Source organism: Anolis carolinensis, unplaced genomic scaffold, assembly GCF_035594765.1.
Source record: "Anolis carolinensis isolate JA03-04 unplaced genomic scaffold, rAnoCar3.1.pri scaffold_10, whole genome shotgun sequence".
Lineage (NCBI taxonomy): Eukaryota > Metazoa > Chordata > Lepidosauria > Squamata > Dactyloidae > Anolis > Anolis carolinensis.
Genome location: NW_026943821.1, coordinates 20701559 through 20729347, shown reverse-complemented (window position 1 = coordinate 20729347; position 27789 = coordinate 20701559). Strand labels below are relative to the sequence as shown.

The following is a 27789-nucleotide window of genomic DNA, read 5'->3' as shown; positions in this document are numbered from 1 at the left end:
TTTATGGTTATACTTTTTTTAATTAAGATTTTGAATTACAACTATAATCCTCAAAGGGCTGAAGGGGGTGGAATCTGTCCGCTCAAAGTGGCCAAGAGCTGTTGGAGGTGGGCAAAGGTGCCGTCCTCCCCCTGGACCAAGGGGAAGTCCAGCCCTACGGCGGCCTGAGAGAAGGTGGAGGTGATTTCGGGGGGCACCGCGGGGAGACCGAAGGCTGCCGGTTGCGGCTCCTGGCTCTGGAGGCAGGTCTGCAACTGGTCCATCAGGGATAAAGTCCCCTCCAAGAGTGAACCGGACTCTCCGGCGACAGAACCGGGGTTCAAGGCCGGAGGTGGGACCAGAGGTGCATTGCAAGGAGACATCACCCCGGTGAAAAGGGGGTCACTGAAGAATTCTGGTGCTGGCACACCGCAGGTTCCATGCTGCTCCGGACCCATGAGGAGCCCCAACATGTTCCAGATCTGCGAAGGGTCGGAGTCCACGCAAAGTGGGACTTGATCCCCAGCCGGACACGGAGGCCCGATCCAAGGGGGCTCCTCAAAAGCGGCCGGAGGAGCTCCGTCTCCCGGCCCTTCGGGATTGAAACACTGAGGGTCCCTTTGAAACACATCCCTGCAAAACTCTTCGGTGAAGCCCAGGAGGGTCTCCTGGGGGGACGGATCTCCTCGAGGAAACACGGGCGGAACCTGGTTCTCCTTCCAAGAGACGGGCCCACCTTTGGGAAGACGGGGCGGCGGAGGAGGAGGAGGAGGCGGTGAAGGAGGGGCCGAGCACCTGGTTTGGGGGCTGTCGCTAAATCGAACCACCTTCTTCTTGGGATTCGGCGAAAGGCTCACCATCGTTTCCAAAGCACTTTGAGATGTTCTCTTGGGCAGAAGCAGCCCCAGCAACAAAGACGGGTGGGATGGATCCAGGCCTGCAGGAGGGAACACAGCAATGGAAATAAAAATTAGTCATAGTAATACAGTAGAGTCTCGCTTATCCAACGTAAACGGGCTGGCAGAACGTTGGATAAGCGAATATGTTGGATAATAAGGAGATATTGGGATGGATCCAGGCCTGCAGGAGGGAACAAAGCCATGGAAATAAAAATTAGTCATAGTAATACAGTAGAGTCTCGCTTATCCAACATAAACGGGCCGGCAGAACGTTGGATAAGCGAATATGTTGGATAATAAGGAGATATTGGGATGGATCCAGGCCTGCAGGAGGGAACAAAGCAATGGAAATAAAAATTAGTCATAGTAGTACAGTAGAGTCTCGTTGGATAAGCGAATATGTTGAATAATGAGGAGGGATCAAGGAAAAGTCTATTAAACATCAAATTATGTTATGATTTTACAAATTAAGCACCAAAACATCATGTTATACAACAAATCTGACAGAAAAAAATTGTTCAATACACAGTAATGCTATGTAGTAATGACTGTATTTACAAATTTAGCACCAAAATATCACGATGTATTGAAAACATTGACTACAAAAATGTGTTGGATAATCCAGAACGTTGGATAAGTGAATGTTGGATAAGTGAGACTCTACTGTATTAGTAGTAATCTTAATAGTGTAGCAGTAGTCTTATTAGTACTAGTAGTATTCGTGGTAAAATAGCACACTTGGTACATGATTGCACAGTTTTCTGGCATTTAGCAATGATAAATAATAATACTGTAATAATAATAATAATAATAATAATAATAATAATAATAATAATAATAATAATAATAATAATAATAATAATAATAACTGCAAAAGGCCACCCTGCTAGGATCTGCGCGCATCATCCGAAAATACATCACACAGTCCTAGACACTTGGGAAGTGTTCGACTTGTGATTTTGTGATATGAAATCCAGCATGTCTATCTTGTTTGCTGTGTCATACAATAAAATAATAATAATAATAATAATAACTGCAAAAGGCCACCCTGCTAGGATCTGCGCGCATCATCCGAAAATACATCACACAGTCCTAGACACTTGGGAAGTGTTCGACTTGTGATTTTGTGATATGAAATCCAGCATGTCTATCTTGTTTGCTGTGTCATACAATAAAATAATAATAATAATAATAATAATAATAATAATAATAATAATAATAATAATAATAATAATACAAGTCCACTCCAAATGTTGGCGGGGAAATGTTAATATCCGGCTGCAGCAGGGCCATCGAATGCCATGGAAAGGTCACACTGAAGGATATGAAAGATTAATAAAAAAGAAACAGGTGGGGGAAACAATTTGTGAAGTCGGGCCTTTTTTTTTTGTTACAGAAAGATAGAAGAAATCCTGGAATAAAGAGCACAGGCAGACAAAGCCAACTCCTTGCTCACATTAGTAAAGGACTCCAAAATCTCCTTCTGTTGTCGTCTTCTTCTCAAGGACCCTGCTCTGCTTTGCAAAATAATAACTTAATATCTCTCGGTTCAACATTATCTGTTCTCTGGAGCTATAATTGGGTTTTTGCTAAGGGGGAAACACAGACTATCTCGCTGCTGTTTGCAAACGGCCCTTTTCATGCGGTCGGTCGTCCCGGGGGAAATTCCGCTCCCCAAACCATTCCGACTCTCATTTGTTTGCCTTAAATCTCCTGCCTTTCAGTGTCATTAAACACTTCCAAGTTTTTGAGAAGAGAAAACTTTTGCTCCATGCCTTGGTGCCAATAATCTCATAAACCCATGTCCTTTCCTCCTCTGTTTGTTTTCTTTTTTTCTGACCAAACTGCTTACACAAACAAAACTTCGAGTGGAAGACAAATGACAGTATTAGTGTATACCATATTTTCCCAAAAATAAGATCAGGTCTTATATTAATTTTTTTTATCCAAAATGTGGGGCTTATTTTTCAGGGGATGCCTTAATTTTTTCCCATAAACTATGAACTACATTTATTCACATACAACAAACCGTACATGTATTTGTTTATTCCTCTCTTGCCCAAAGGCACCCACTTAACAAATACCGAATAATAATGTATATTATCATTTATTTTCAGTATGAATAATGTCAATAATACATTTATTTATTTATATGTAATTATATATTAATATCATTATTATTTTGCAACTCAATAAGTTGGTCGTGGTGCAATGGACGTACTCAATGCATCCATCTGGCTCTTTATCTTAATTATAATCTAAAATATATATTATCATTTATTTTAAGTATTAAATCAGTGATATTAATGATTATGATAATGATATTGATAATGATTATTATTATTTTGTAACTCAATATGTTCATCATGGGTTGCAATGGACATAATTCAATGCATCCATCTGGCTGATGATCTTAATTATAATGTATATTATCAATTATTTTAAGCATTAAGTCAGTGATATTGATGATGATGATGATGACAATGGTGACGATGATCATGATTATTATTTTGTAATTCAATATGTCCATCATGGGTTGCAATGGACATATTCAATGTATCCATCTGGCTGATGATCGTAATTTAATTATAATGTATATTATCAATTATTTTAAGCATTAAGTCAGTGATATTGATGATGATGATGATGATGATGATGATGATGGTGACGATGATGAAGATTATTATTTTGTAATTCAATATGTCCATCATGGGTTGCAATGGACATACTCAATGCATCCATCTGGCTGATGATCTTAATTATAATGTATATTATCAATTATTTAAACATTAAGTCAGTGATATTGATGATGATGATGATGATGATGATGGTGACAGTGATGACGATTATTATTTTGTAATTCAATATGTCCATCATGGGTTGCAATTGACATATTCAATGCATCCATCTGGCTGATGATCTTAATTATAATGTATATTATCAATTATTTTAAGCATTAAGTCAGTGATATTGATGATGATGATGATGATGATGGTGACAGTGATGACGATTATTATTTTGTAATTCAATATGTCCATCAGGGGTTGCAATTGACATATTCAATGCATCCATCTGGCGGATGATCTTAATTTAATTATAATTTACAACTTAAATTATCATTTAGTGTAAGGATTGATAATGTCAATAACGGTATTTATTTATATAATGCCAATGACTGATATATTTATACTATTATTTTAATCATTTGAGACATATGTGTGTTGCAAGGGAATGTAGATGTCTGGCTGATGCTGATATTAACAGGAGCTTATCTTTGCAAAGTATTATGAGCATCACGCTAGGGCTTCTTTTCCGGTGTATTTTTGTGGAAACAGACCTTTCGCAAAAAAGGAAGATGGAGCAGAGCACTGGTTTGCAGCGACACAAAGTGTGATGCCAGAGGGGCCGCCCTTCGCTGTTCCAAACAAGTTTCCCTTTCGGAGTCTCTACCTGGTCCTCCAAGTGGACGGAGTTTGGAAGGCACCGGTTGGTAGGCCGCCAAAGGCACCACAAACACCTCCATCCCAGGGTTCTCCACCACGCCATAGCGCTGCTTGTTGTTCAGATATGTGTAGAGCATGTTGTACAGGCTGGAGTCCCGGGAGAGGCTGGGCTGGAACCGTATCACTCCCATCTCCTAGGGAAAAAAAGAAGGAAAAGAACGCTGCAAAACTTTGGAGTTGCCATTGATATGATACAGGCCGTCTCTTATAAACAACTCCTAGTTCAGAATAGGGCTGAGATCACAGGAAGGAAGGGAAATCCACTCCTGGAAGAGTTATTATAAGGGGTGAAAGGTGTCTGCACAGAAGATTTATCTCCAATCCTTGTTTCCACAACAAGCCACATTTTGCAAAATCCAATTTTCACAGGGATGGAAAGTTAGTGGGAGGCACAGGCAGCAAAACTAAATATTACAGGGGTGTTAACCCATCTCTATGCCATCCAAAGGAGCCCCGGTAGTGAAGTGCGTTAAAGCACTGAGCTGGAGACCGAAAGGTCCCAGGTTCAAACCCCGGGAGCGGCGTGAGTGGCCGCTGTTGCTCCAGCTCCTGCCAACCTAGCAGTTCTAAAACATGCCTATGTGAGTAGATCAATAGGTACCGCTCCGGTGGGAAGGTAACGGCGCTCCATGCAGTCATGCCAGTGGCCACATGACCTTGGAGGTGTCTATGGACAACGCCAGCTCTTCGGCTTAGAAAAGGAGATGAGCACCAACCCCCAGAGTCAGACATGATTGGACTTAACGTCAGGGGAAATCCTTTACCTTTACCTATGCCATCCAAATCTAATATATTTGGCTGGAGTTACACTTTAAAAAGTCCCTGTTGCGATTTGCAAACAAAGGCAATTTAAGGACACCCTACAGAACCTCTCTTGTTTGTAACTTGGGGGCTGTCTATATTGAGTCCCTATGGGGAGATAGGGCAGGATATAAATAAAGTATTATTATTTGAAACACAACAAGATGAGTCCACAGCAGACACTCTGCTGGCTGTTGTATTGGATCACATGTCGGACACTTCCCAAGTGTCTAGGACTGTGTGACGTATATTATTATTATTATTATTATTATTATTATTATTATTATTATTATTATTATTTTAGCAAAAGAGCCAGAGGAGAAAGAGGAGGGGAGGGAGAAATATACAGTAAGACACTTCGGTCATAAAAACAAAATGCACAGCTATAATATGGGGGACACCATCAAAGCCCTCCCGACAGAAGACCATTCAGCCATAGATATGATTGAGATAGATAGGTTGGTAGATATGACTGAGAAAGATATATGGTAGGTATATCCTCCTGCCTGAAGGGTTGGACTGGATATCCTCTGGGGTCTCCTCCAACATTAGTATTTTATGAGATGCCTTTTTAAATCTAGATACCTTGCTTTTTGCTGGCCATATGGCATCTAAATAGGCCCAGACGTCCTCCGGAACAATGCAGCCCTTTGACTGAAGATAATGAGGTAAACCCTAGAATAAATTCATCATTATTGTTGTTATTATTATCATCATCGTCGTCGTCATTTACAAACCTGTGACCCAGTTTGGCCAACTCACACGCTATCTCAAAAAAGTGCTAAATCCACTGTCTTTCAATAATCCATATAGCAGTGTTCTATAGAAGCAATGCAAACCCAAAACGAGGGCCATAAGGAGGCCATAAGGAGGCCTAATAGAGATGTGATTTGAACCAGCAATGTCATAGATTGTGCTATTAAAACAACACAACATTTCTAGACTACAACATTATTTTTAAACCATCCAATGACCCTAATCATTTTCAAACCCTTGGAGCCTTATTTTTTAACTTTCGTGATTATAGAAAACATATAGAAAATCTATATATATAAAAGAGTGATGGCATCACGGCGACCCACAAAACAACAAAACTACAGACCCCCCAACCTCGAAATTTGACAACACAACCCATCATCCACGGCTCTAGGTTGATACAACAAAAAGAAAAGAAAAATAAAGTCCTAATTAGAGAGAGAGGAATAATTGCTTTTATCCAATTGCTGCCAGTTAGAAGGCTAAGCTCCTCCAACTTGGTCTCCTAGCAACCCAATAAAAATAATTAAAAACACTAAAAAATAATTAAAAACACTAAAAAATTAATACAATAAAATACTATAACAGAAAATAACTAAAAATAATACAAGAAAATAATAAAATATAATAAAAAGATAACTTACAATAAAAATTATAAAAAAATACAAATAACGTCAAATAAAACTTACACAATTTTTAACCAAAACCACCACCATTTTGCCACAGCAACGCGTGGCCGGGCACAGCTAGTAACATATATAGACTTTAAAAGAGCAAAAATGAGCCTTGTTTTTACTTCTGACATTAATAATAGTTATAATAATATAATAGTAGTATTTTTAATATTATAATGATAGAAAGTACCTGGCAGAGCTGATCGCTTGGGCCAGAAACAGGATAGGCCTTGGCCCAAAACTGCTTTATGCTGAACATGCGGATGAATCCGATCCAGGAGGGCTCTTCCACCCGTTGCTTTTTGGGAAAGAGAGCAGGGACGGGACTGAGGAAAGAGGAAGACATTTGCAGGTTAAACAGTCAAGACATGTCTTTAATAAACAAACGCATCAAGTATCTACTTGCCAGAGTTTCCCTGGTTATTTTACTTTCCACCCCATTTCTACCAATTTTGAAAAGTTTGTTAAGGTGAGAAAATACATATAATACAGACCTGTCCTCCTGCAAAGCTTTCCCTTCTCCCTCTGAGAATATAGGCTTGGTTTTCTGGCTGAAACTGCGTTTGTTTGAAGGGGGCTTCTGCCTTGCGTTGCAGTCAGCAGTCACCTTTCCTGTAGAAGCTGAAGAAATTGAATTATTTTCAATTATTTTCAATCCCTGATTCTTATGAACAACGGTCAGAGTATAGCGTCTTTTATCAGTTAGATTCCAAGATTAACTTTGACTTTTGTTTTTAAAAGGAAGTGTTGCCCATCCAAATGCCCAAATCCAAAACTTCAGCTTTGTTACACAGCGCAGCAGGCTCAAGTCGAGACCGGTATAGAAGTACAGTAGAGTCCCGGTTATTCGACATAAACAGGCAGGCCAAATGTCGAATAATTGGATATGACGGATAATAGGGAGGCCCTATTATCCAGCAAGCCGGTTGAAGGGAGTGTCCCGTGCACGTTGCTAGGTAGATAGAAAGCTACCTAGCAACGTGCAGGAGCGCTTCTGCTCCGCCTCTTGGGAGGTGCCCATGCGCGTTGCTAGGTAGATAACAAGCTACCTAACAACGCTCAGGGGTGCTTCCTAAGCCGAGTGCTCACCCCTCCGCCCCTTGGGAAGCGCCTGTGCGCGTTGCTAGGTAGCTTGCTATCTACCCAGCAACGCGCACAGGCGCCTCCCAAGGGGCAAAGCAGCGAGCACTCGGCTTAGCGAAGTACCTGTGCGCGTTGCTAGGTAGCTTGCTATCTACCTAGCAACGCGCACGGGCGCTTCTCTGCTCGCCGGCCTGCCTCTTGGGAGGTGCCTGTGCGCGTTGCTAGGTAGATAGCAAGCTACCTAGCAACGTGCATGAGCGCCTCCCAAGGGGCCTCGGACGTCAGATAATACGGAGTGTCGGTTAACCGGAAGTCGGTTAACCGGAACTCTACTGTAGTAGTATTATTATTATTAGCCTAATGAGGTTTGGATGTAAAATTCAAGGAAAACTTACCAGGAGATCTAAAGCCATCCGATGGTTCCCCTGCGTCCCTTCTAAGCTCCGTCGGCCTCTTGGATATGATCTTGCCCTGAGATGGAGGCGTTTCCTTCTAAGAAATACAGGACGATCAATTGTTACGCTATCAACTTTTAAGTTTTGTGAATTAAAACTGGCCCCTACCAATTTACAGTAAGTAATTCGTCTTCTTCAAAGAAGCCTCTTAAAGCTTTAGTTGTAAGGACAGTAGGTCCTCAGTATCCGAAATATGCTATTTTACTCCAATGCCTAATAGCTGGAAAATATTGCGCTGTATGCAATAAACACTCTCAAATGTACCGTATATACTCGAGTATAAGCTGACCCGAATATAAGCTGAGGCACCTAATTTTAACACAAAAAACTGGGAAAACATTGACTCCAGTATAAGCCGAGGGTGGTAAATTTCAGAAATAAAAATAGATACCAATAAAATTACATTAATTGAGGCATCAGTAGGTTAAATTTGAATATTTACATAAAGCTCAAATTTAAGATAAGACTGTCCAACTCTGATCAAATCATTATTCTCATCTTCTTCAATGTAAACGTGCTTATGTATCCTTTTAATAATAATAGAGTAAAATAATACATGTAATAATAATAATAATAATAATAATAATAAATACAGGAAAATAATACATGTAATAATAGAGTAAAATAATACATGTAATAATAATAATAATAATAATAATAATAATAATAATAATAATAATAATAATAATAATAAATACAGGAAAATAATACATGTAATAATAGAGTAAAATAATACATGTAATAATAATAATAATAATAATAATAATAATAATAATAAAAAATACAGGAAAATAATACATGTAATAATAGAGTAAAATAATACATGTAATAATAATAATAATAATATCAGAGTGAAATAATAAATGTATTATTAATAACAAAAAATAAATGTAATAGTAGCAACAATAATAGAGAAAAATAATAAATGTAATAATACCAATAATAATAGAGAAAAATAATAAATGTACCATATATTCTCGAGTATAAGCTGACCCAGATATAAGCCAACCAGGCCCCTGAGTATAAGCCGAGGGGGGCTTTTTCAGTCTTAAAAAAAGGGCTGAAAAACTAGGCTTATACTCGAGTATATACAGTATGTGTATTTGAATGAATTAAAATAAATAAATATAAAAGTTTAAAAAATCCAATGCCTGCAATGCGACTGCCAACCTCTTAGAGATCCATTGATCGCAGGCCGATTTCTTACTTATAGATCTTCCTTAACATCTATGTGCTGCACTGGCTATTCTCGAACTACTCACAAACATCTCCTTTGCTGTCAGGTCCTCCTCAACGTCTCTGTCTATCTCTACGATGCCTTTGTGGGTGAATTTGGAGGAGCAACACTTTGGGGCTTCTCGCTCCTCTTTCTGGATAATTTCCAGTACCTGAAAAGGGGCGCAAAATGTCTCATTTGGGGCTGCTTTACACAGTTTTCTGCTCAATTCTGCTCTAATGCCCTTTAAGCAAAAAGGGTAAAACCTGTGATTGCCAAAGCATGGATGCATGCTAGGAAACCAGGACTAATAATAATAATAATAATAATAATAATAATAATAATCACACAGTCCTAGACACTTGGGAAGTGTTCAACTTGTGATTTTGTGATACGAAATCCAGCATATCTATTTTGTTTGCTGTGTCATACAACAATAATAATGTTTTATCGGCTAAATGACTTTTTAACAGAGGCTGGATAGCCAACTGCCTGGAGGGATTTGTTCGAGTCTTCCTGAATGGCAGGAGGAGGGTTGGGCTGGATGGCCTTTGGGGTCCCCTCCAATGCTATCAATCCATGGTACTATGATTTAGGATTTTTAACAGAGGCTGGGTGGACATCTGTCACGAGGGATCGGATGATGTTGGGCTGAGTGGTCTTTGTTGGTCTCTTCCAACTATAGGAGCCAGACTGTGGCACAGGCTGGTTAGCAGCCAGCTGCAATAAATCACTCTGACCAAAAGGTCATGCGTTCGAGGCCAGCCCGTGTCGGGTGAGCACCCGACAATTAAAAATAAAATATAGCCCCTGCTCGTTGATGACCTAAGCAACCTGATAGTTGCATCTATCAAGTAGGAAATTTAGGTACCACTTATATATGGGGAGGCTAATTTATGACACCATAAAAATCACCCAGCCGCCGTCGGAATGAGGAAGTTGCCGTCGCAGTGGATGATGAAGCAGCTGCTCCCCCTGTGGCCGGAATCAAGCATACCCTCAGGAAGCTGGAAGCTGGATAAGGTTTAAATTGCCTCTGTGTCTGTCTCTGTCTCTCTTCTATGTTCTATGTTATATGGCATTGAATGTTTGCCTTGTATGTGCACAATGTGATCCGCCCTGAGTCCCCTTCGGGGTGAGAAGGGCGGAATATAAATACTGTAAATAAATAAATAAATAAATAAGAGTCTATGATGTACCCGTTTGCTCTCTTTGACCCTCCACTCCGCCAGCTCCTTGGGCGCCAACTCTAAAGAGGTCATCTGAACGAGCCGTTTGGGGGTGATTTCTCCTAGGACCACCTTCTGAAAGAGGGGCTGAAAGAAAACCAGAGGAGAAAAACAACCAGTGGTTGGGATACGACAACATAATTAATCCTATAAGAGGCTGCTCTGAATCCAAGGACAATGCAGACTTGGGATGTAGTTGGTCTCTAGGAACTCTTTAGGGACCCCAGCACAACTCTGTAGTCAACTTCTGCAAAAAAATTTAGGTTTTCCAGAGTACCATATATACTTGAGTATAAGCCGACCCGAATATAAACCGAGGCACCTAATTTTACCACAAAAAAACTGGGAAAACATTGACTCCAGTATAAGCCGAGGGTGGGAAATTTCAGAAATAAAAATAGATACCAATAAAATTACATTAATTGAGGCATCAGTAGGTTAAATGTTTTTGAATACAGTAGAGTCTCACTTATCCAAGCTAAACGGGCCAGCAGAACCTTGGATAAGAGAATATCTAGGATAATAAGGAGGGATTAAGGAAAAGCCTATTAAACATCAAATTAGGTTATGATTTGACAAATTAAGCACCAGAACATCATGTTATACAACAAATTTGACAGAAAAAGTACAGTAGAGTCTCACTTATCCAAGCCTCGCTTATCCAAGCTTCTGGATAATCCAAGCCATTTTCGTAGTCAATGTTTTCAATATATCGTGATATTTTGGTGCTAAATTCGTAAATACAGTAATTACAACATAACATTGCTGCATATTGAACCGCTTTTTCTGTCAAATTTGTTGTAAAACATGATGTTTTGGTGCTTAATTTGTAAAATCATAGCCTAATTTGATGTTTAATAGGCTTTTCCTTCATCCCTCCTTATTATCCAAGATATTCGCTTATCCAAGCTTCTGCCAGCCCGTTTAGCTTGGATAAGTGAGTCTCTACTGTAGTTCAATACACAGTAATGCTATGTAGTAATTACTGTATTTATGAATTTAGCACCAAAAGATCATGATATATTGAAAACATTGACTACAAAAATATGTTGGATAATCCAGAACGTTGGATAAGCGAGTGTTGGATAAGTGAGACTCTACTGTACCAATAAAATTACATTAATTGAGGCATCAGTAGGTTAAATGTTTTTGAATATTTACATAAAGCTCAAATTTAAGATAAGACTGTCCAACTCTGATCAAATCATTATTCTCATCTCATAAAATAATACATGTAATAACAATAGTAATAAATACAGGAAAATAATACATGTAATAATAAATAGAGTAAAATAATACATGTATTAATAATAATAATAAATAGAGTAAAATAAATGTAATAGTAGCATCAATAATAGAGAAAAATAATAAATGTAATAATACCAATAATAATAGAGAAAAATAATAAATGTACCATATATTCTCGAGTATAAGCTGACCCAAGCCAACCTGGACCCTCACCCGAGTATAAGTCGAGGGGGGCCTTTTTAGCCTTAAAAAAAGGGCTGAAAAACTAGGCTTATACTCGAGTATATACAGTAAGTCTATGGCCAATGTGTTGCAGAAACAGAATGGAGAGGACAAAATAAAAGAACTGTTTTGCCTTGGGGTGAAGGGATATCCACTGGCCGAGCCAATTAAGGAAAGCCTCAACAATTAAACATATAGAGAGGGAATTAAGATGAATGGATAGCAAGAGCAGCAAAAGGGCCTTAGTAATGGGAGAGAGCAGGAGGTCTCTCCGCTCGCCCTTCGCTGCAACCTCTGCTTAATGCAGAGGAGCATGTTGCTCATTACAGGTGTTACAAGGCCCAGAAAGGATGCCTGACCTGATTTTCCGGTGACCTCAGGTTGAACAGCAGGCTACGGTACTTGCTTCGGTAATGATGGTCCACGGAGCAGGAGAGGCGGAAGAGCTCCCTCTCCACCTGCCGGGCGATCCTGGAGACGTCCTTGCCCGGGAGAGTCACCTCGGGCGAAGCTTCCAACCTGGAAGGCAGCAGGAAAAGAAGCTTTGGCCTCTCCGCAGAGAGCCCGGTTGGCAAAGACAGGTGTCCTTCCCATGCCTGCCATAGATGTGGGCGAAATGTCAGGAGAGAATGCTTCTGGAACATGGCCATACAGCCTGGAAAACTCACAGCAGCCAATAGGCTGTTAGGAATTTTGGTAGTTGAAGTCCAAAATACCTGGAGGAAGGCCAAAATTTGCCCATGCAAAGGTGGATGTGTCACATAAGAAGTGTTATGTGCATGTCTATTCCAGGGCTCAAATATTCATCAGGAATTTATATGATAGTGTACAAGGTTTATCCAGAAAGTAGGTTAAAGGTAAAGGTAAAGGTTTCCCCTTCCATTTGCTATTATGCTGCACTTGTTTTCTTTTTAATGGTTTGTGTATTTAGTTTTATTTTTTAACAGAATTTGACCACCTTCTAACTTTTGCATTTGTTGAATTTTAACGGCGAGGTTTTCAACTCTTGTGAGCCACATTAGAGAAAGGGAGGAGGGGAAGAAGGATAGAAGAGAGAAAGTTTCCCATTTTATGTATCAGACCAATCGGCAATTATAATATAATATAATAGCTAGAGCCGGGACTTCAACCAGGAAGAGCCAAGTTCAGCCTCCCCTCCTTAGCCATAACATACTGATAAACCTTATCACATTCCCTTTCTAGCAGAGTTTGTTATGTGGATAGCTCCGTATATGCCAGCCTTGCACTCTTTGGGAGGAGTTGGAAATGTATAAAATAAAAGGAAATTAAATTAGGCCTTGACCTGTATCAAAGCCCCCTTCATCTCTGCACAAAAATATGCAGATTTACCTTTTCTGGAGGGTCTCGTTCAAGGCATCGACAACCTTGCTGCGACTCTGTTTCTCAGACAACTGGGCTGGAGCGGTGGAAACATTCAATCCCTGGCTTCTCTTCTTAGCATTGCTATCCTCTTAGGACAAAGAAAGGGAAGAACATCAGATTTTCCATTTTTTTCCCCACAGAAGCAACATTATACAAAGCCTTAGAAAAGTTCCATTTTCTCTGTAGTTAAATTTTTAGTTGCAACAGTGAAGGGCTTCTGCAATAAATCTCTTTTTTCCAGATGAAAGTGGTGAAAGGGTTTAAAACATTATTTATTTATTTATTTATTTATTTATTATTACCATCATCATCCTGCTTTTTCTCTCTAAAAAAAGAGACTCAAAGTGGCTCAAGTTAAAACCAACACAATACAATTTAAAACCTGACAATCTACAAACATTACAACAGAATTAAATGTGTACAATATTAAAAAATACAGTGAAATGCCTGAAAACTAACTGAAAACCTATGCATTAATTAATGCAATAGGGTTAAATCTCTATGTATGATGGCCATCATCAATCGTCCACAAGACTTACAATACAAAAGAAACCCTTTAAGCCTACAGGTCCAAACTTAGAAGACCCAACATTACCAGAAAAAAATAATAATAATAATAATAATAATAATAATAATAATAATAATAATAATGATGATGATGATGATGATGATGATGATGAGTTTTTTGGGCTGTATGGCCATGTCCCAGAAGCATTCTCTCCTGACGTTTCACCCACATCTATGGCAGGCACCCTCAGAGATTGAGGGGGTCTGTGAGCAAAACGTCAGGAGAGAATGCTCCTGGAATAATGGCCATAAAGCTCGGAAAACACACAGCAACCCAGTGATTCTGGACATGAAAGCATTCAATTATTATTATTATTATTATTATTATTATTATTATTACTGTATTATTATTAGTATTTCTTACCTGCCTGTCCTCGTGCCTCAAGGCAGGTTATAACCTACTTAAAAACACATAATCATTCTATAAATATACACATATTAAAACATATTAAAATACTTATATAGATCCACTTACCTAAATTTAAACCTTTGTTTGCTGAATCCAGCTGCCTTTCATTTCTCCTACCTGGAGATATAGTAACAAAGCTGCCTTGGCTTCCCTTCAGTTGCAGGAATTTCAGTGATAGTCAATATTTGGGGGGGGGGGGGGGGGGTGAGAATATCAAGTTAGTGCTTCCCTAAGCCATTTTTCTCAGACTCAATGAACAAGAGAGAGTGAATGAATCAAAGAAATAAACTGTACTCTTCTAAACCCACAGCTTAAGTTCTTTGGAGAAGATGGGCATATATCTAATATCCAGCAGGCTCTTGACTATATGCTGCCATTTCCTTTTATCTTGATAAGAGAATTCTCCACACATTAAATGCCTATTTTACCCCAAAAAGGTCATCTTAAAATAGCTTTCTGTGTATTAACTTATAAGGCCTACTTTCTAAACCAGTGGAACCTGATATATCAAGACTAAAACATACTAAAAAACCAGATGTTATATCGAAAATTGGGGAAAGTATTTGAATTAGCATAAAGTTATCCAGAATATCGGCATGGCATGAGATCTAGACATTTGCACCTCACTGTTGGAAGAATCCTCCACTTCTATGACCCTTCCCGAATGGAAGTTATCACGGCTAGCAATGGGACTTCCAAGGAGCTTGACTCGTGACCCGGACAATTCCTGGAGGGAGAAAAAGCCATAAAACAAAATCCAAGAAGTACAAGATGGTTGGGGGCAGATTCCAAAGAGGCATTCCATACTTGATAGAGAAGGCTACAGCTTGGCAAAGAGCTTTCCAAACTTTTTGTGTAGCTGCCATACTTTTGAGACATGCCTCCTTTTGCAGCACAGTCATTCAGTTTCACTGGCAAACCAGAGGTTAAACCAATCCCTTATCTTGCACCATTTCCTCTATAGCCACTCCATAGTTTGTCACAAATATCACTGTCAACAAATTTTCTTTTCTTAATTAAAAACCTATCCATTTTAATGGTGCATTATTGCCACTCTATTTAACCTCAGCAGACTGAAAGCCTAAACCAAGGTCACCACAACATCTATTATAAAACTCCAATATGCCGATGGCAACGTAGTCTGTGCGCATTCAGAAGAAGACCTACAGGCCACTCTAAACTCCTTTGCAGAAGCATACGAGATGCTCGGCCTCTCATTGAACATCGAGAAAAGTGCTCTTCCAACAGGCATCAGCTAACCCCTCTGCAAAGCCAGGAATACAGCGTAATGGTGTCACAATAGAAAATGTTGACCACTTCCACTACCTTGGCAGCCACCTCTCCACAAAAGTCAACATCGACACAACACTGCATGAGCTCTGCGAGTGCAGCATTTTTCCGAATGAAGCAGAGAGTGTTTGATGACCGGGACATCCGTAGAGATACCAAGGTGCTTGTTTACAAAGCCATTGTCCTCCCAACCCTGCTCTACTCCTGCGAAACGTGGACGGTCTACAGACGTCACACTCAACTCCTGGAGCGTTTCCATCAGCGTTGCCTCAGAAAAATCCTGCAAATCTCTTGGGAAGACAGGCGGACAATTGTCAGCGTGCTGGAAGATGCAAAGACTACCAGCATTGAAGCAATGCTCCTACGCCATCAACTCCACTGGACTGGCCATGTTGTCCAAATGCCCGATCACCGTCTCCCAAAGCAGTTACTCTACTCCCAACTCAAGAATGGGAAACATAATGTTGGTGGACAGGAAAAGAGATTTAAAGATGGGCTTAAAGCCAAAAACTGTGGAACAGATACTGAGAACTGGGAAGCCCTGGCCCTTGAGCTCTCGAACTGGAGGTCAGCTGTGACCAGCAGTGCTGCGGAGTTCGAAGAGGCACGAATGGAGGGCTTAAGGGAGAAACGTGCCAAGAGGAAGGAGCGTCAAGCCAACCCTGACCAGGACTGCCTTCCACCTGGAAACCAATGTCCTCACTGCAGGAGAACATGCGGGTCAAGAAAAGGTCTCTTCAGCCATCTACGGATCCATCCCCAAGATAGCGAAGACAGAGGACCATCATCCTCGACCTACGAGGCATTGCCTAAGTAAATAAGTAAGTATTGCCACTCAATCAACAAATTGTGTAAATTATAAAAATTATAACGGTACCAACACTTGAACAGCACCAGGACTGCACTTCTGTAGTGATTAAACTGCTTTGGATATTTTTAAATGAAGGGTGGATGGCCATCTGTTGGGAAAGCTTTGGCTGTTCTCTTCCTGCCTGGCTGATGGGGGTTGGACTGGATGCCCTTTGGGGGTCCCTTCCAATACTAGTGAAATATAGAGTGCCTGCGGGTCTAGTGGAATCTCCTCTGGAGGTTTTTGAACTGAGGATAGATGGCCATCTGTCGGGAGGGCTTTGACTGTGTTTTCCTGCTAGGTAGCCTTTGTTTGGGGGGGGGGAGCATTTTGCATGTGACACACCTGTGGACTCCAGGTGATACAGAGGTATGTCCCGACATTTTGAAAAGCTCTGGCCTAGCAGACACACCAGGGAATTCGAGTTTTTGATTCACCTTTGTTTGCAATGTGGATTGCCAAGCCCAAACTGACAAAATGTTCGGCTCCATTCCACATTACATACCTAGCACTTTCTCTCTGGGCTTCAACAGAGCAGCCAGCCAAGAGACTAACTCAAAAGACACATCGAGGCTCACTCGGGATTGTGAAACACGCTTTCCAGCTTTTCCTGTCTCTATACACCAAATGCAAAATCTGAAAAAACATGTTTTCCACACAAAGCGGCACCAACATTAACCATGTGAGCACAATGCTTTGAAAAATTCTAAAGAGCACTTCATCCAAGCCACTCGATGAATGATTGCCAATGATGGCTGTTATAACCACTATTGTTGCTATCATTTTAAAAAGAAATCAAAGAGGGTATCAATGTTGTGTACATATGGGCGGTCAACCAATTGAGAATGGTAGTGCGCATTAGATTCAGTGGCGCATGAGACAAGAGCCAATACAGTAGTAAAACGCAGATTGAACAGACAAAGGAGACTTCGAACAGTCTCTCCAGGATACTGATATTTATCAACTCATTAGAATCACTAATTAGGACATACACCCTGCAGCCTGGTTCACATAATTACAGTAACAATACTCTTGGAAAAACCCCGGAACGTCAAACTTTTGTCTGTCTTCCATCTGAAACAGCTAACAGCCTCAGAGCCAGGCAAAAACACTTTGTCCTGCAGCAAATACAGATAGCCCTTTGCATTTTTGCAACAGAGACAATACACATTCCAACAACTAACTGCAAGGCGAATGATTAAGATGGGTAAAACGCTGATATTTTAACACAGTCCAAAGGTCTACCCGCACAAAAGGAAGTCCCCAAAGCATTATACAAATTAACTTTCGCTTAACAAAAACACTTTGGACAGGAACTGTCATGCATTCCAATCTTTTTCGGATTTTGGAATACCTATATTTATATACCTAATGAGATACTTTGGAGATATGATCCTAATCAAAACACGCAATTCCATTTATGTTCCATATATGCATCTTATACAAATAGCCCAAAGGAATATTTTTATACACAGTACAGTAGAGTCTCACTTATCCAACACTCGCTTATCCAACATTCTGGATTATCCAACGCATTTTTGTAGTCAATGTTTTCAATACATCGTGATATTTTGGTGCTAAATTCGTGAATACAGTAATTACTATGTAGCATTACTGCATATTGAACTACTTTTTCTGTCAAATTTGTTGTATAACATGATGTTTTGGTGCTTAATTTGTAAAATCATAACCTAATTTGATGTTTAATAGGCTTCTCCTTCATCTCTCCTTATTATCCAACATATTCGCTTATCCAACATTCTGCCGGCCCGTTTATGTTGGATAAGTGAGATTCTACTGTATTTAAAATAATTTTGCACATACAACACAGTTTATGTATACTGAACCAGGAGACAGTAAACATTGTCACAGTCTCAGCCATTCCTTTGTCCAATTTCAGAGGATTCTTCAAATGCTTTAGAGTTTCTGCCATAACATTTCACTAAATAAAGGCAAGATCATATCAATTCCATTGCTATTACGGGACAATTTCACCCACTCTCCAATGCTACGCCGCTAATGCATGGAAACCCTTCCTCTGACAAAGATTTTCCAGTATCAAAAATGTCCAACTCAGGATTCCTATCATTCCACGATTCTATGATGCAAGGCTGAAAACACAGGTTCGGTTTGGGGGTCCTCCTGGAATTAGCAGTGGACCTAGAGGAACAGATTTTAAGTAATTTTATTTCATAGAATCATAGAATAGAGCTGAAAGAGACCCCAACAGCTATCCAGTTCAACTCCATGACGCCATTCAGGAAAAGCAAACAAAGATCCCTTAAATTGTGGGACAATAATGGACACTGGTCAATTATTTCAGGTGAGAAGATCTGACAAAAACAGAATAGAGATGCACCATGACTTCCCTTGATCTGGACACTAAATGCCTTTGGATGCAGCCCAAAATCCCATTGACTTTTTTAGCTACAGCATCACATTGTTGGCTCATGTTCAACTTGTTGTCCATGAAGACTCCAAGATCCCTTTCACATGGAACTCTGTTGTGGAGCCAGACGTCTCCCATACTGTATCTCTGCATTTCGCTTTTCCTTTCTAAGTGAAGTTTCCATATTTCTCCTTGTTGAAATCCATTTTGTTAGCTCAGACCAATCCGTTCTCTCATCTGTTGAGGTCCTTTTGGATCCTGATCCTGTTTCCTGGAGCATTCGCTCTCCCTCCCTATTTACTCCCATTGGCAAACCTGATCCACCTTCTCTCTAGTCTAAACTTTCATCCAAGTCACTGATAAAGATCCTGAACAGCCCCGAAAGGCCCAGGGAAGAACCCTCTTCTTTCCAGAGTCACTTCTTTCCAGGATGAAGAGAAACCAATGGAGAGAAGCACCCTTTCGGTTTGGCCATTTAACCAATGAATTAAATTTTAATTATTTTAATCTTCTATCCGCACAGTAAATGTACTTTTAAAAAAAAATCTTGTATTTGCTTTTAAACTGGGATCAGATTGTGTGGTTGTTAGCTGCCTCGAGTCCCCACCCCCACCCCGGTGAGAAAGGCAGGGTATAAATAAATAGATAAAATAAAAAATAAACAAGGAAGAAAACATACGTAAAAGACAATTTGTACGCCCTGAGACTGACGTGGCGGCAGACTTTCTTCTTCCTTAGACAGAAAAAGAACACACCACGGATAAGCCACGTGTCTAGCCATTTTGTCACCCTGAATACTCTTCCAAGTTTTACTATTTGTGCATCAAGCCTGGAAAATATTAGCAAAGAGGTTCTTTCAATCTGTTCTTGGTTACGTGATTCCCTCCCACCAGAAACTTCCCAAAATGTCCCTCTCAGGAATTTCAAAAGGTGCTGCAAGCACTTCCATCTACAGAATACGATAGATCAGCTAAGATTACCTTTGACTTAAGGGAAGATACTGCTGGGATTTTTAGGTTGATGAATATAGGTGGTTATTGTATCATACCATAGAACTACCCCTGAAGTTTTAAAAGGCAATGGGCTTTAGAGATCCTAACATCTTAACCTAGATCTGTAGGTTTGGAAACTTTTCATTTATCAGTATTTATGCCTTCTATAGGAGCCGCTGTAAATGTTAATAGCGGTCAAGGCAACTGGAGAAAGAAACTGCTATATAAAACAAGTAGATTAATAAGAGATACAAACATCAGATAAAGAATGAAGAGATTTTAGATTAGTGGTTTGCTTATTTTTGCCTATCTGTCAGTTTTGCTTTGTGCAAGTGTGTTGAATCATGTGTTTTATTCCTGTGTTTACAATCTGTTTTCTTAATAGGTGCTTAGTTGCAGTTTGTTGTTGTAGTAAGTGAAATTGAGATGTATAGCTTTTCAAACACATAACCTTAAAATCTTGTTTGCATGTTCAATTATCCTTGTGTAACTATATATGCTTTTTGAATCAAATATTTTAAGAGAGAAAAATAAGAGATTGCTCCATCCCACCCTGCTTTGCTCCGATTCCCTTAACTGATTTGTAAATCTTTCATTATCTTTGCTTCAAAACTCTCCCCGACACTAAACCTTACAGTGCATGACTGCTATCCATAGAGGCAATAATGATAAGCATACTCCCACAGGACTGTTTTCTTTGACAGGTCGAGGATTCGTGTTTCCTTCGGCATTGTTGATGTCTCCATCACGGCCTTCTTCGTTCACCATTACTCCTCTGCTGATCATACTGTGCTTAATGGCAACATTATCTGCGAATGACGGATATGTCGACTCTGATGGAGGGCCATCAATACCATCATCTAAATGGATATTTCCACTCTCTAGCTGGTTTTCCTCCCCTACGAAACACACAGGAACTTGCTCGTCTATGGCTTCGTCTATTTCCAGCAGAAACCAACATCTATCTGGGTTCTTGTTCCTAGAAACTGGGTCTCTTTGGCTTACCGTTTCCGGTTCTTCCACCTCCGTCCGATCTTCATTCGACGCGTTCCGATCTGGAACCGTTCTTTTGCCTGAGGATGCTGTCGTTTTGGTTCTCCGAGGAGACATATCCTTAAGCCCTGATTTATGGCCCAAATGCAACGGAACATGAGGTCGAGACCCACAACTGACCTGATGTCCCTCTTCACTGGTCGCTTTATCCGACAAACGGGAAGCACTGGTTCTTTTAGGAGCTACGTTGGGGAATTTGGCTTTACCAACCAACTTTTTAGCCGAACAAGAAGAGTCTGTTTTGCTTGTGTGAGAAGTCTTTCTATGGGAAGCGGGGAAGACGTTTATTCCACTGGGTTGGCCAACATCCTCCCTAAGTGCTTCTTTAGAAAACACTGAATGAGGTCCTTTGGGGAACTTTCCTCCTTTGTGACTGGTCTGTTCCCCAAGAGCCTGTTTAACCATCTTGTTCCCATAGTCTATGAACATTTTGGGGGGCTTGAAAGAAGTAGCCTTCAGCTTCGATGCCTCAGAAACCCGGGCAGGATCTCCCTGCTTTCTCTCTATTACTTTTACATCCTCTTGTATGTCGCAAAGATCTATGACAGAATTGTCATCGTCCGGGTCCGTAAAAGAAAACCTTGCAAAAACACCCTGCTCGCATATAGCGGTGATATCTGGAGAGCTGATCCGACAGCCCTGCTTTTCAGCGCTGTGATCTGTGTCTGATCTTCCGGAATGTCGTACCTTTCCAGGGCTGTTCAGCTCCATATTTCCTCCCACAGTCTCTGATCCCCCAGAATTTAGACGTTTTACCAGGCTCTTCAGCTCCGAATCCCTTTGCAGCTCATCCCTTTTTCCCTTTTCCAGTGGCTTGTCATCGTTTCTTATTTGGAGAGGCTTCTGTGAGTTTTTAGGAGAGCTTTTGTCCAGCACATTGTGCAGGGCACTTCGCAATTTTTTCAAGACATCCCCCTTATCTATGCGCGCTTTTGGCGGCCGCTCCTTCGCATTCAGAGCCTTTAAGTAATGTATATCCTTGGCTTTTTCCCCATGATACATGTCTTCCAACAATACATAACATGGTTTCATTGTTGCACATTCCTTGATGCCTGTGCTCAGGGAAGATTTTGACAAATGTTCAGGTTTAGAAAACGTCTTTTCTCCGCTTTTTCTTTTACTTGTTCCCTGAATTTTACCATCAAGGCCCGTGGAGAAATCCTCTTCAGACAATATGGATTCTTGTTTGGAGCCCTGCTCTCCATCAGGTTTAAAAGGAAAAGCTCGCTGTTCCTCATAGGGTCCTTTCTCTGAAATATAGTCATTATCAGACATTCCTTTCTCTGCTGCCTGCCCATTCTGTGCAAAACGGCTGTGGAAAGAAAAAGAAAAAAAGAAGTGTTCATTCCAATAATGATATAATATATAAGGCACAGCCCCACTTAGCTATTCCCTCAACTCCCCTTTCACGCATTGTCCTTTCCCATCCTTTATTAAATCTGGGACCAGAAGTTAATCCGTATCTTTAAATGTAGGTGTATTCTTCATTCAAGTATAAAGTAGGAGGTGCAATTACAGCTTGCTTTGGTCTTCTACATTTAAGTAATTTTCTTTTATTAGCTACACTAAAGGTCCTGGTTTTTTTCTGGGTAGATAAGGCATAAATAAAAATAAAAGATAAAGATAAAGGCTTGAAAATAAACTCTGTGAATCTGGTTGCATGTCTTTTAATAGTGTTCCCGGCTCTGGAACTCTCTTCCCAGGGAGATTAGGCTGGCTTCTTCCTTGCCCATCTTTCAACAAGAACTGAAAACCTGGATGTTCCGGAGCATTTTTGAATAAACAAGCCTATCAGATATGTAATCTGTTAATTTATTTATTTATTACATTTATATCCCACTCTTCTCACACCAGAGGGGACTCAGAGCAGCTTACAAATCAAATGTACATACAATATATTATTAGTATAGCACAATATAAGCATTAAATTACTATATTGTACTATATCATTATATGGTAATATTATTAGTAATATTACATTTAATATATAATATATAATTAATATTATCACATTATATTATTAGTATAATATTGTATTACATTATAATATAATTATCAATATTATAAGTATATACAATATATTATATATTTATTAATTATTGTATGTTATATATATATAATAATAATTAACAATCCTATTGTGCACTTTATCATTACTCCTCAAGCTATATGCTTCAGCACTTTAACGGAACCATTCCCTCGTTCTATCCCTACTTATCTCGATTTTATCTACAAAACCCTCTTGGCGCCTGTAATAGTTACCCTCTGTTGCATGTCCCGATGTGGCTCAGGTTAAAGTAACTGTTATATTTATTGTTATTTTATCACTGTTTTTAAATTTTGTCATATGTTAAATTATGTTGTTATTTGGGCTTGTCCCTGTTGTAAGCCGTCCCAAGTCCCTTTTGGGTGATGGTGGCAAGATACAAAAATAAAGTATTATTATTATTATTATTATTATTATTATTATTATTATTATTATTATTATTTTATTATGACACAGCAAACAAGATAGATATGCTGGATTTCGTGTCACAAAATCACAAGTCGAACACTTCCCAAGTGTCTAGGACTGTGTGATGTATTTTTGGATGATGCGCGCAGATCCCAGTAGGGTGGCCTTTTGCAGTTGTCAATGGCTATGGTTTCCAAATGCCGGCTGAGATCTTTTGGCACGGCACCCAATGTGCCGATCACCACCGGGACCACCTGCACTGGCTTCTGCCAGAGTCTTTGAAATTCAATCTTGAGGTCCTGATAGCGGCTGAGTTTTTCCTGTTGTTTTTTGTCAATGCGACTGTCACCTGGAATTATTATTATTATTTCATCTCATTTTAATTATGTTATATCCCACCTTGAGCTTCTGCTTGTTAGCTCTCATCCAGTCCATCACAGCTGACAGGCGCTGGTCCAGGATTTGGGGGGCTTACTTGAATTTCAGTGGAATAGAGTAGTAGAGTTGTGTGTCATCTGCGTACAGATGTCACCCAATTCCAAAACTCCGGGTGACCTCACCCAGCGGTTTCATGTAGATGTTGAAAAGCACGGGCAATAGAATGGAACCTTGTGGGACCCCACAGGTCAATGGCCAAGGATTCAAGCAGGTGTCACCCAGCTTCACCAACTGGGTGAGATCCTCCAGGAAGGAGTGGAACCACTGTAATGCCATGCCCCCAAGACCCATTCCGGAGAGCCGCCCCAGAAGGATGCCATGGTCGATGCTATCGAAAGCCACTGAGCTATCCAAGAGAACCAACAAGGACACACTCTCGCTGTCTAGCCTTCTGCAGAGGTCATCCACCAAGGTGACTAAAGCTGTCTCCGCTCCATGACCAGGTCTAAAACCAGACTACGGTAGACCAAGATAATCCGTTTCATCCAATATTCCCTAGAGTTGAGAAACCACCACTCGCTCCAGAACCTTGCCCAAAAAGGGGAGATTAGAAATGGGCTGGTAGTTGTTTAATACCAAGGAATCCAGGAACATCTTATTCAAATTTGGTCTTACTATTGCCTTTTTTTTTTTTTAAGGAGCCCAGATGGCGAAGTGTGTCAAAGCACTGAGCTGTTGAACTTACAGACCCAAAGGTCCCAGGTTCAAACCCCGGGAGCAGTGTGAGCGACCACTGTTAGCTCTGGCTTCTGCCAACCTAGCAGTTCAAAAACATGCCAATGTGAGTAGATCAATAGGTACCGCTCCGGTGGGAACGTAACGGCGCTCCATGCAGTCATGCCAGTGGCCACATGACCTTGGAGGTGTCTACAAACAACGCCGGCTCTTAGGCTTAGAAATGGAGATAAGCACCAACCACCAGAGTCAGACATGACTGGACTTCAGGGGAACCTTTACCTTTACCTTTACTATTGCCTTTTTTAGGCTCAATGTTCCAACAAGGCGTTTATAATCCTCGTAAACCACTCAGCCAATCCCCACTGGCAAATTTGATAAGCCAGGAAGGGCAAGGGTCTAGAGCACATGTGGTCCCTCTCACGTCTCACACAAAAGGACAACAACTTTGGTAGATCATTCAAAGAGAGGTGGAAGTGGGAAATACATGGAAACCTCAACAACGAAGGAGGTATCCAACAAGGCAAGGGATTCTAGCCTCAAACGCTTTCTGGAATGGCAATTACCTGAATACGTCTCCTTCACTGCCTTTGCCATCAAGAACTGGAGACCTTGAGTGAACCCTGTGATCCTTCTGAGTTACAGAGCCTTCTTTTTTCAGTCTTCCTTTTCGGGGCTCTCTTATGTCACCATGACCATCTGGATCCTGCAGTTTCTTGTGCCTGCTTTCATCGTCGATGTTTAAAACCAGCTCCAAACCTTTGTTTAAGTCATCCAGTTTATAGGTTGTGCTTTTCTCCATTTTGTGATTTCTCCATTCACACAACTGGGCCCTTTCTAAGTGGGGCGCATCCTTAGGAGAGGCAAGTAACAAATTATTATTATTATTATTACTATTATTATTATTATTATTGGTCATACAAAAACTGATCTATTGCACTCCCTTACTAAGATTGTTTTTATTTGTCCACTTAATATATTTATTTTAACTGTTAATTTTAATTTTCTTTTGTTTGCCTATTTTGCTTATTTTGCTACTGCACATATCACTGAATGTTTGTCATTTTGTTTTTGAAAGTCCCCCTGAGTCCCCTTGGGGAAAGTGGGCAGGTTAGATATAAAGCTTTATTTTTATTGGATCGCTGTGAGTTTTCCAGGTATATGGTCATGTTCCAGAAACATTCTCTGCTGACGTTTTGCTCAAATTTATGGCAGGCATCCTCAGAGGTTGTGAAATCTGTTGGAAACGAGGAAAGTGAGGATTATATATCTGTGGTACGTCCATGGTGGGAAAAAGAACTCTTGTCTGTTTGCGGCAAGTGTGAATGTTCCCCCAGACAAGAAGCAGCCAGGCTTTGAAGCTGCAAGGCTATTCAATGCTAATCAAGCTGGCCAAGTGCAACGTTCACACATGCCTCAAACAGACAAGAGTCCTTTCTCCCACTCTGGACATTATTCCACAAAAATATAAACCCCACTTGCCTAGTTTCTAATTGACCTCACAACCTCTGGGGATGCCTGCCATAGATGTGGGTGAAATGTCAGGAGAGAGTGCTTCTGGAACATGGCCATACAGCCTGGAAAACTCACAGCAACCCAGTGATTCTGGCCATGAACGCCTTCAACAACAAATTTATTATTATTATTATTATTATTATTATTATTATTATTATTATTATTATTATTGAGTCCCCATAAGTTAGAAAGGACTTAAAGAATTGCTACATATATATATATATATATATATGCACAGTAGAGTATCACTTATCCAAGCTAAATGAGCTGGCAGAACCTTGGATAAGCGAATATCTTGGATAATAAGGAGGGAATAAGGAAAAGCCTATTAAACATCAAATTAGGTTATGATTTTACAAATGAAGCAACAAAACATCATGTTAGACAACAAATTTGACATAAAAAGTAGTTCAACAAGCAGTAATGTTATGTTGTAATTATTGTATTTACGAATTTAGCACCAAAATATCACGATACAGTTGAGTCTCACTTATCCAACATAAACGGGCTGGCAGAATGTTGGATAAGCGAAGATGTTGGATAATAAGGAGGCATTAAGGAAAAGCCTATTAAACATCAAATGAGGTTATGATTTTACAAATGAAGCACCAAAACATCATGTTAGACAACAAATTTGGCAAAAAAAAAGTAGTTCTATACGCAGTACTGCTATGTAGTAATTACTGTATTTATGAATTTAGCACCAAAATCTCACGATATATTGAACACATTGACTACAAAAATGCGTCGGATAATCCAGAACGTTGGATAAGCGAGGCTTGGATAAGTGAGACTCTACTGTATATTATACAATTTAATACCACAGGCTTAAGTTGCTGAGGGTGAAAAGGAAGGGGCCTGTTAGGAATTGTGGGAGTTGGAGTCCAAAACACCTGGAGGGCCAAAGTTTGCCCATGCCTGTAATACAATATGGTTTAGTTCTCCAGGCGTTTTGGACTACAACTCCCAGAATCCTCAGCTGCCTTGGCCAATGATGTGGGATTCTGAGAGCTGAAGTCACCTATAAAGCCAAAGTTTTCTATATTATATTAATATACTATACATTATCATTTATATGACATTATATTACAGTTTGTTTTTACTGGTTTATACCTAAAGAAAAAAGGATTCCTCTGCCGTCCTTTGCCCACCATCGTCTCCATCACTGAAGAGCCCCAGGAAGAGAGCGGGCTTGAGCCACGCCCACTTCTACCTGCCACGCCCAATCCCAGGCGCCAGGCACGCGTCGTGTCCTTCACCGCGCAAGCGCACAAGGGGTGGAGCATTGGCGGGGGGAAAGAAAGCACAGGCGCGTCGACGAATCAGGAGCGGCGCCTCCAGCCCACGTGACGCAGCCTGGCGCTCGAAAAGGACACCGTTGCAGGGAAGGGGCGGGGCCTGGGTTTAAAAAGGAGGGAAAAAAAACGACCGTCGGTGGCAGTTGGTCGAATGCGCGCGCATCCTGAGGAGGCACTTCTTGATGGCAAAGCTGCTCTCCAAGGTGCTGAATCCCATCCGTTGTGGTTCTTACAACAGTTGAACCAAGGCATGGGCTTTTTATTTACTTACTTCGTTTCAAAAGCATTGAATTAAATTAGTATAAAACTAATAAAACTACCACTCTGGGGCCAGAGTGAAGAAGGGATGCCAGGAAGTCACCATTCCATCATGTCTCCTGTGTCAATATAACAATATAATAATGTATAAT

General features: G+C 40.3%; 1 protein-coding gene across 5 annotated transcripts; it reads right to left on the bottom strand.

The window, feature by feature from the left end:
- Window positions 1–27341, bottom strand: spocd1 (SPOC domain containing 1). Of its 5 annotated transcripts, none has more exons than XM_008117910.2 (16): window positions 27195–27341; window positions 25133–25419; window positions 20951–22310; window positions 19633–19686; window positions 15047–15151; window positions 14491–14575; window positions 13416–13536; window positions 12425–12584; window positions 10566–10682; window positions 9413–9538; window positions 8091–8187; window positions 7107–7233; window positions 6803–6938; window positions 5768–5857; window positions 4329–4515; window positions 1–916 (listed from the first exon to the last, which is right to left on the bottom strand). In XM_008117910.2, the coding sequence occupies exons 2-16, from the start codon at window positions 25366–25368 to the stop codon at window positions 51–53; spliced, it is 3867 nt and encodes a 1288-aa protein (XP_008116117.1). In that variant the 5' UTR covers window positions 25369–25419; window positions 27195–27341; the 3' UTR covers window positions 1–50. The 5 variants fall into 5 exon arrangements, with proteins under 5 accessions (XP_008116117.1, XP_062818463.1, XP_062818464.1 ...); XM_062962393.1 differs by having other exon boundaries at window positions 8091–8184; XM_062962395.1 differs by lacking the exon at window positions 1–916 and adding an exon at window positions 971–1202.
- Between the last annotated feature and the right edge of the window lie 448 nt (window positions 27342–27789).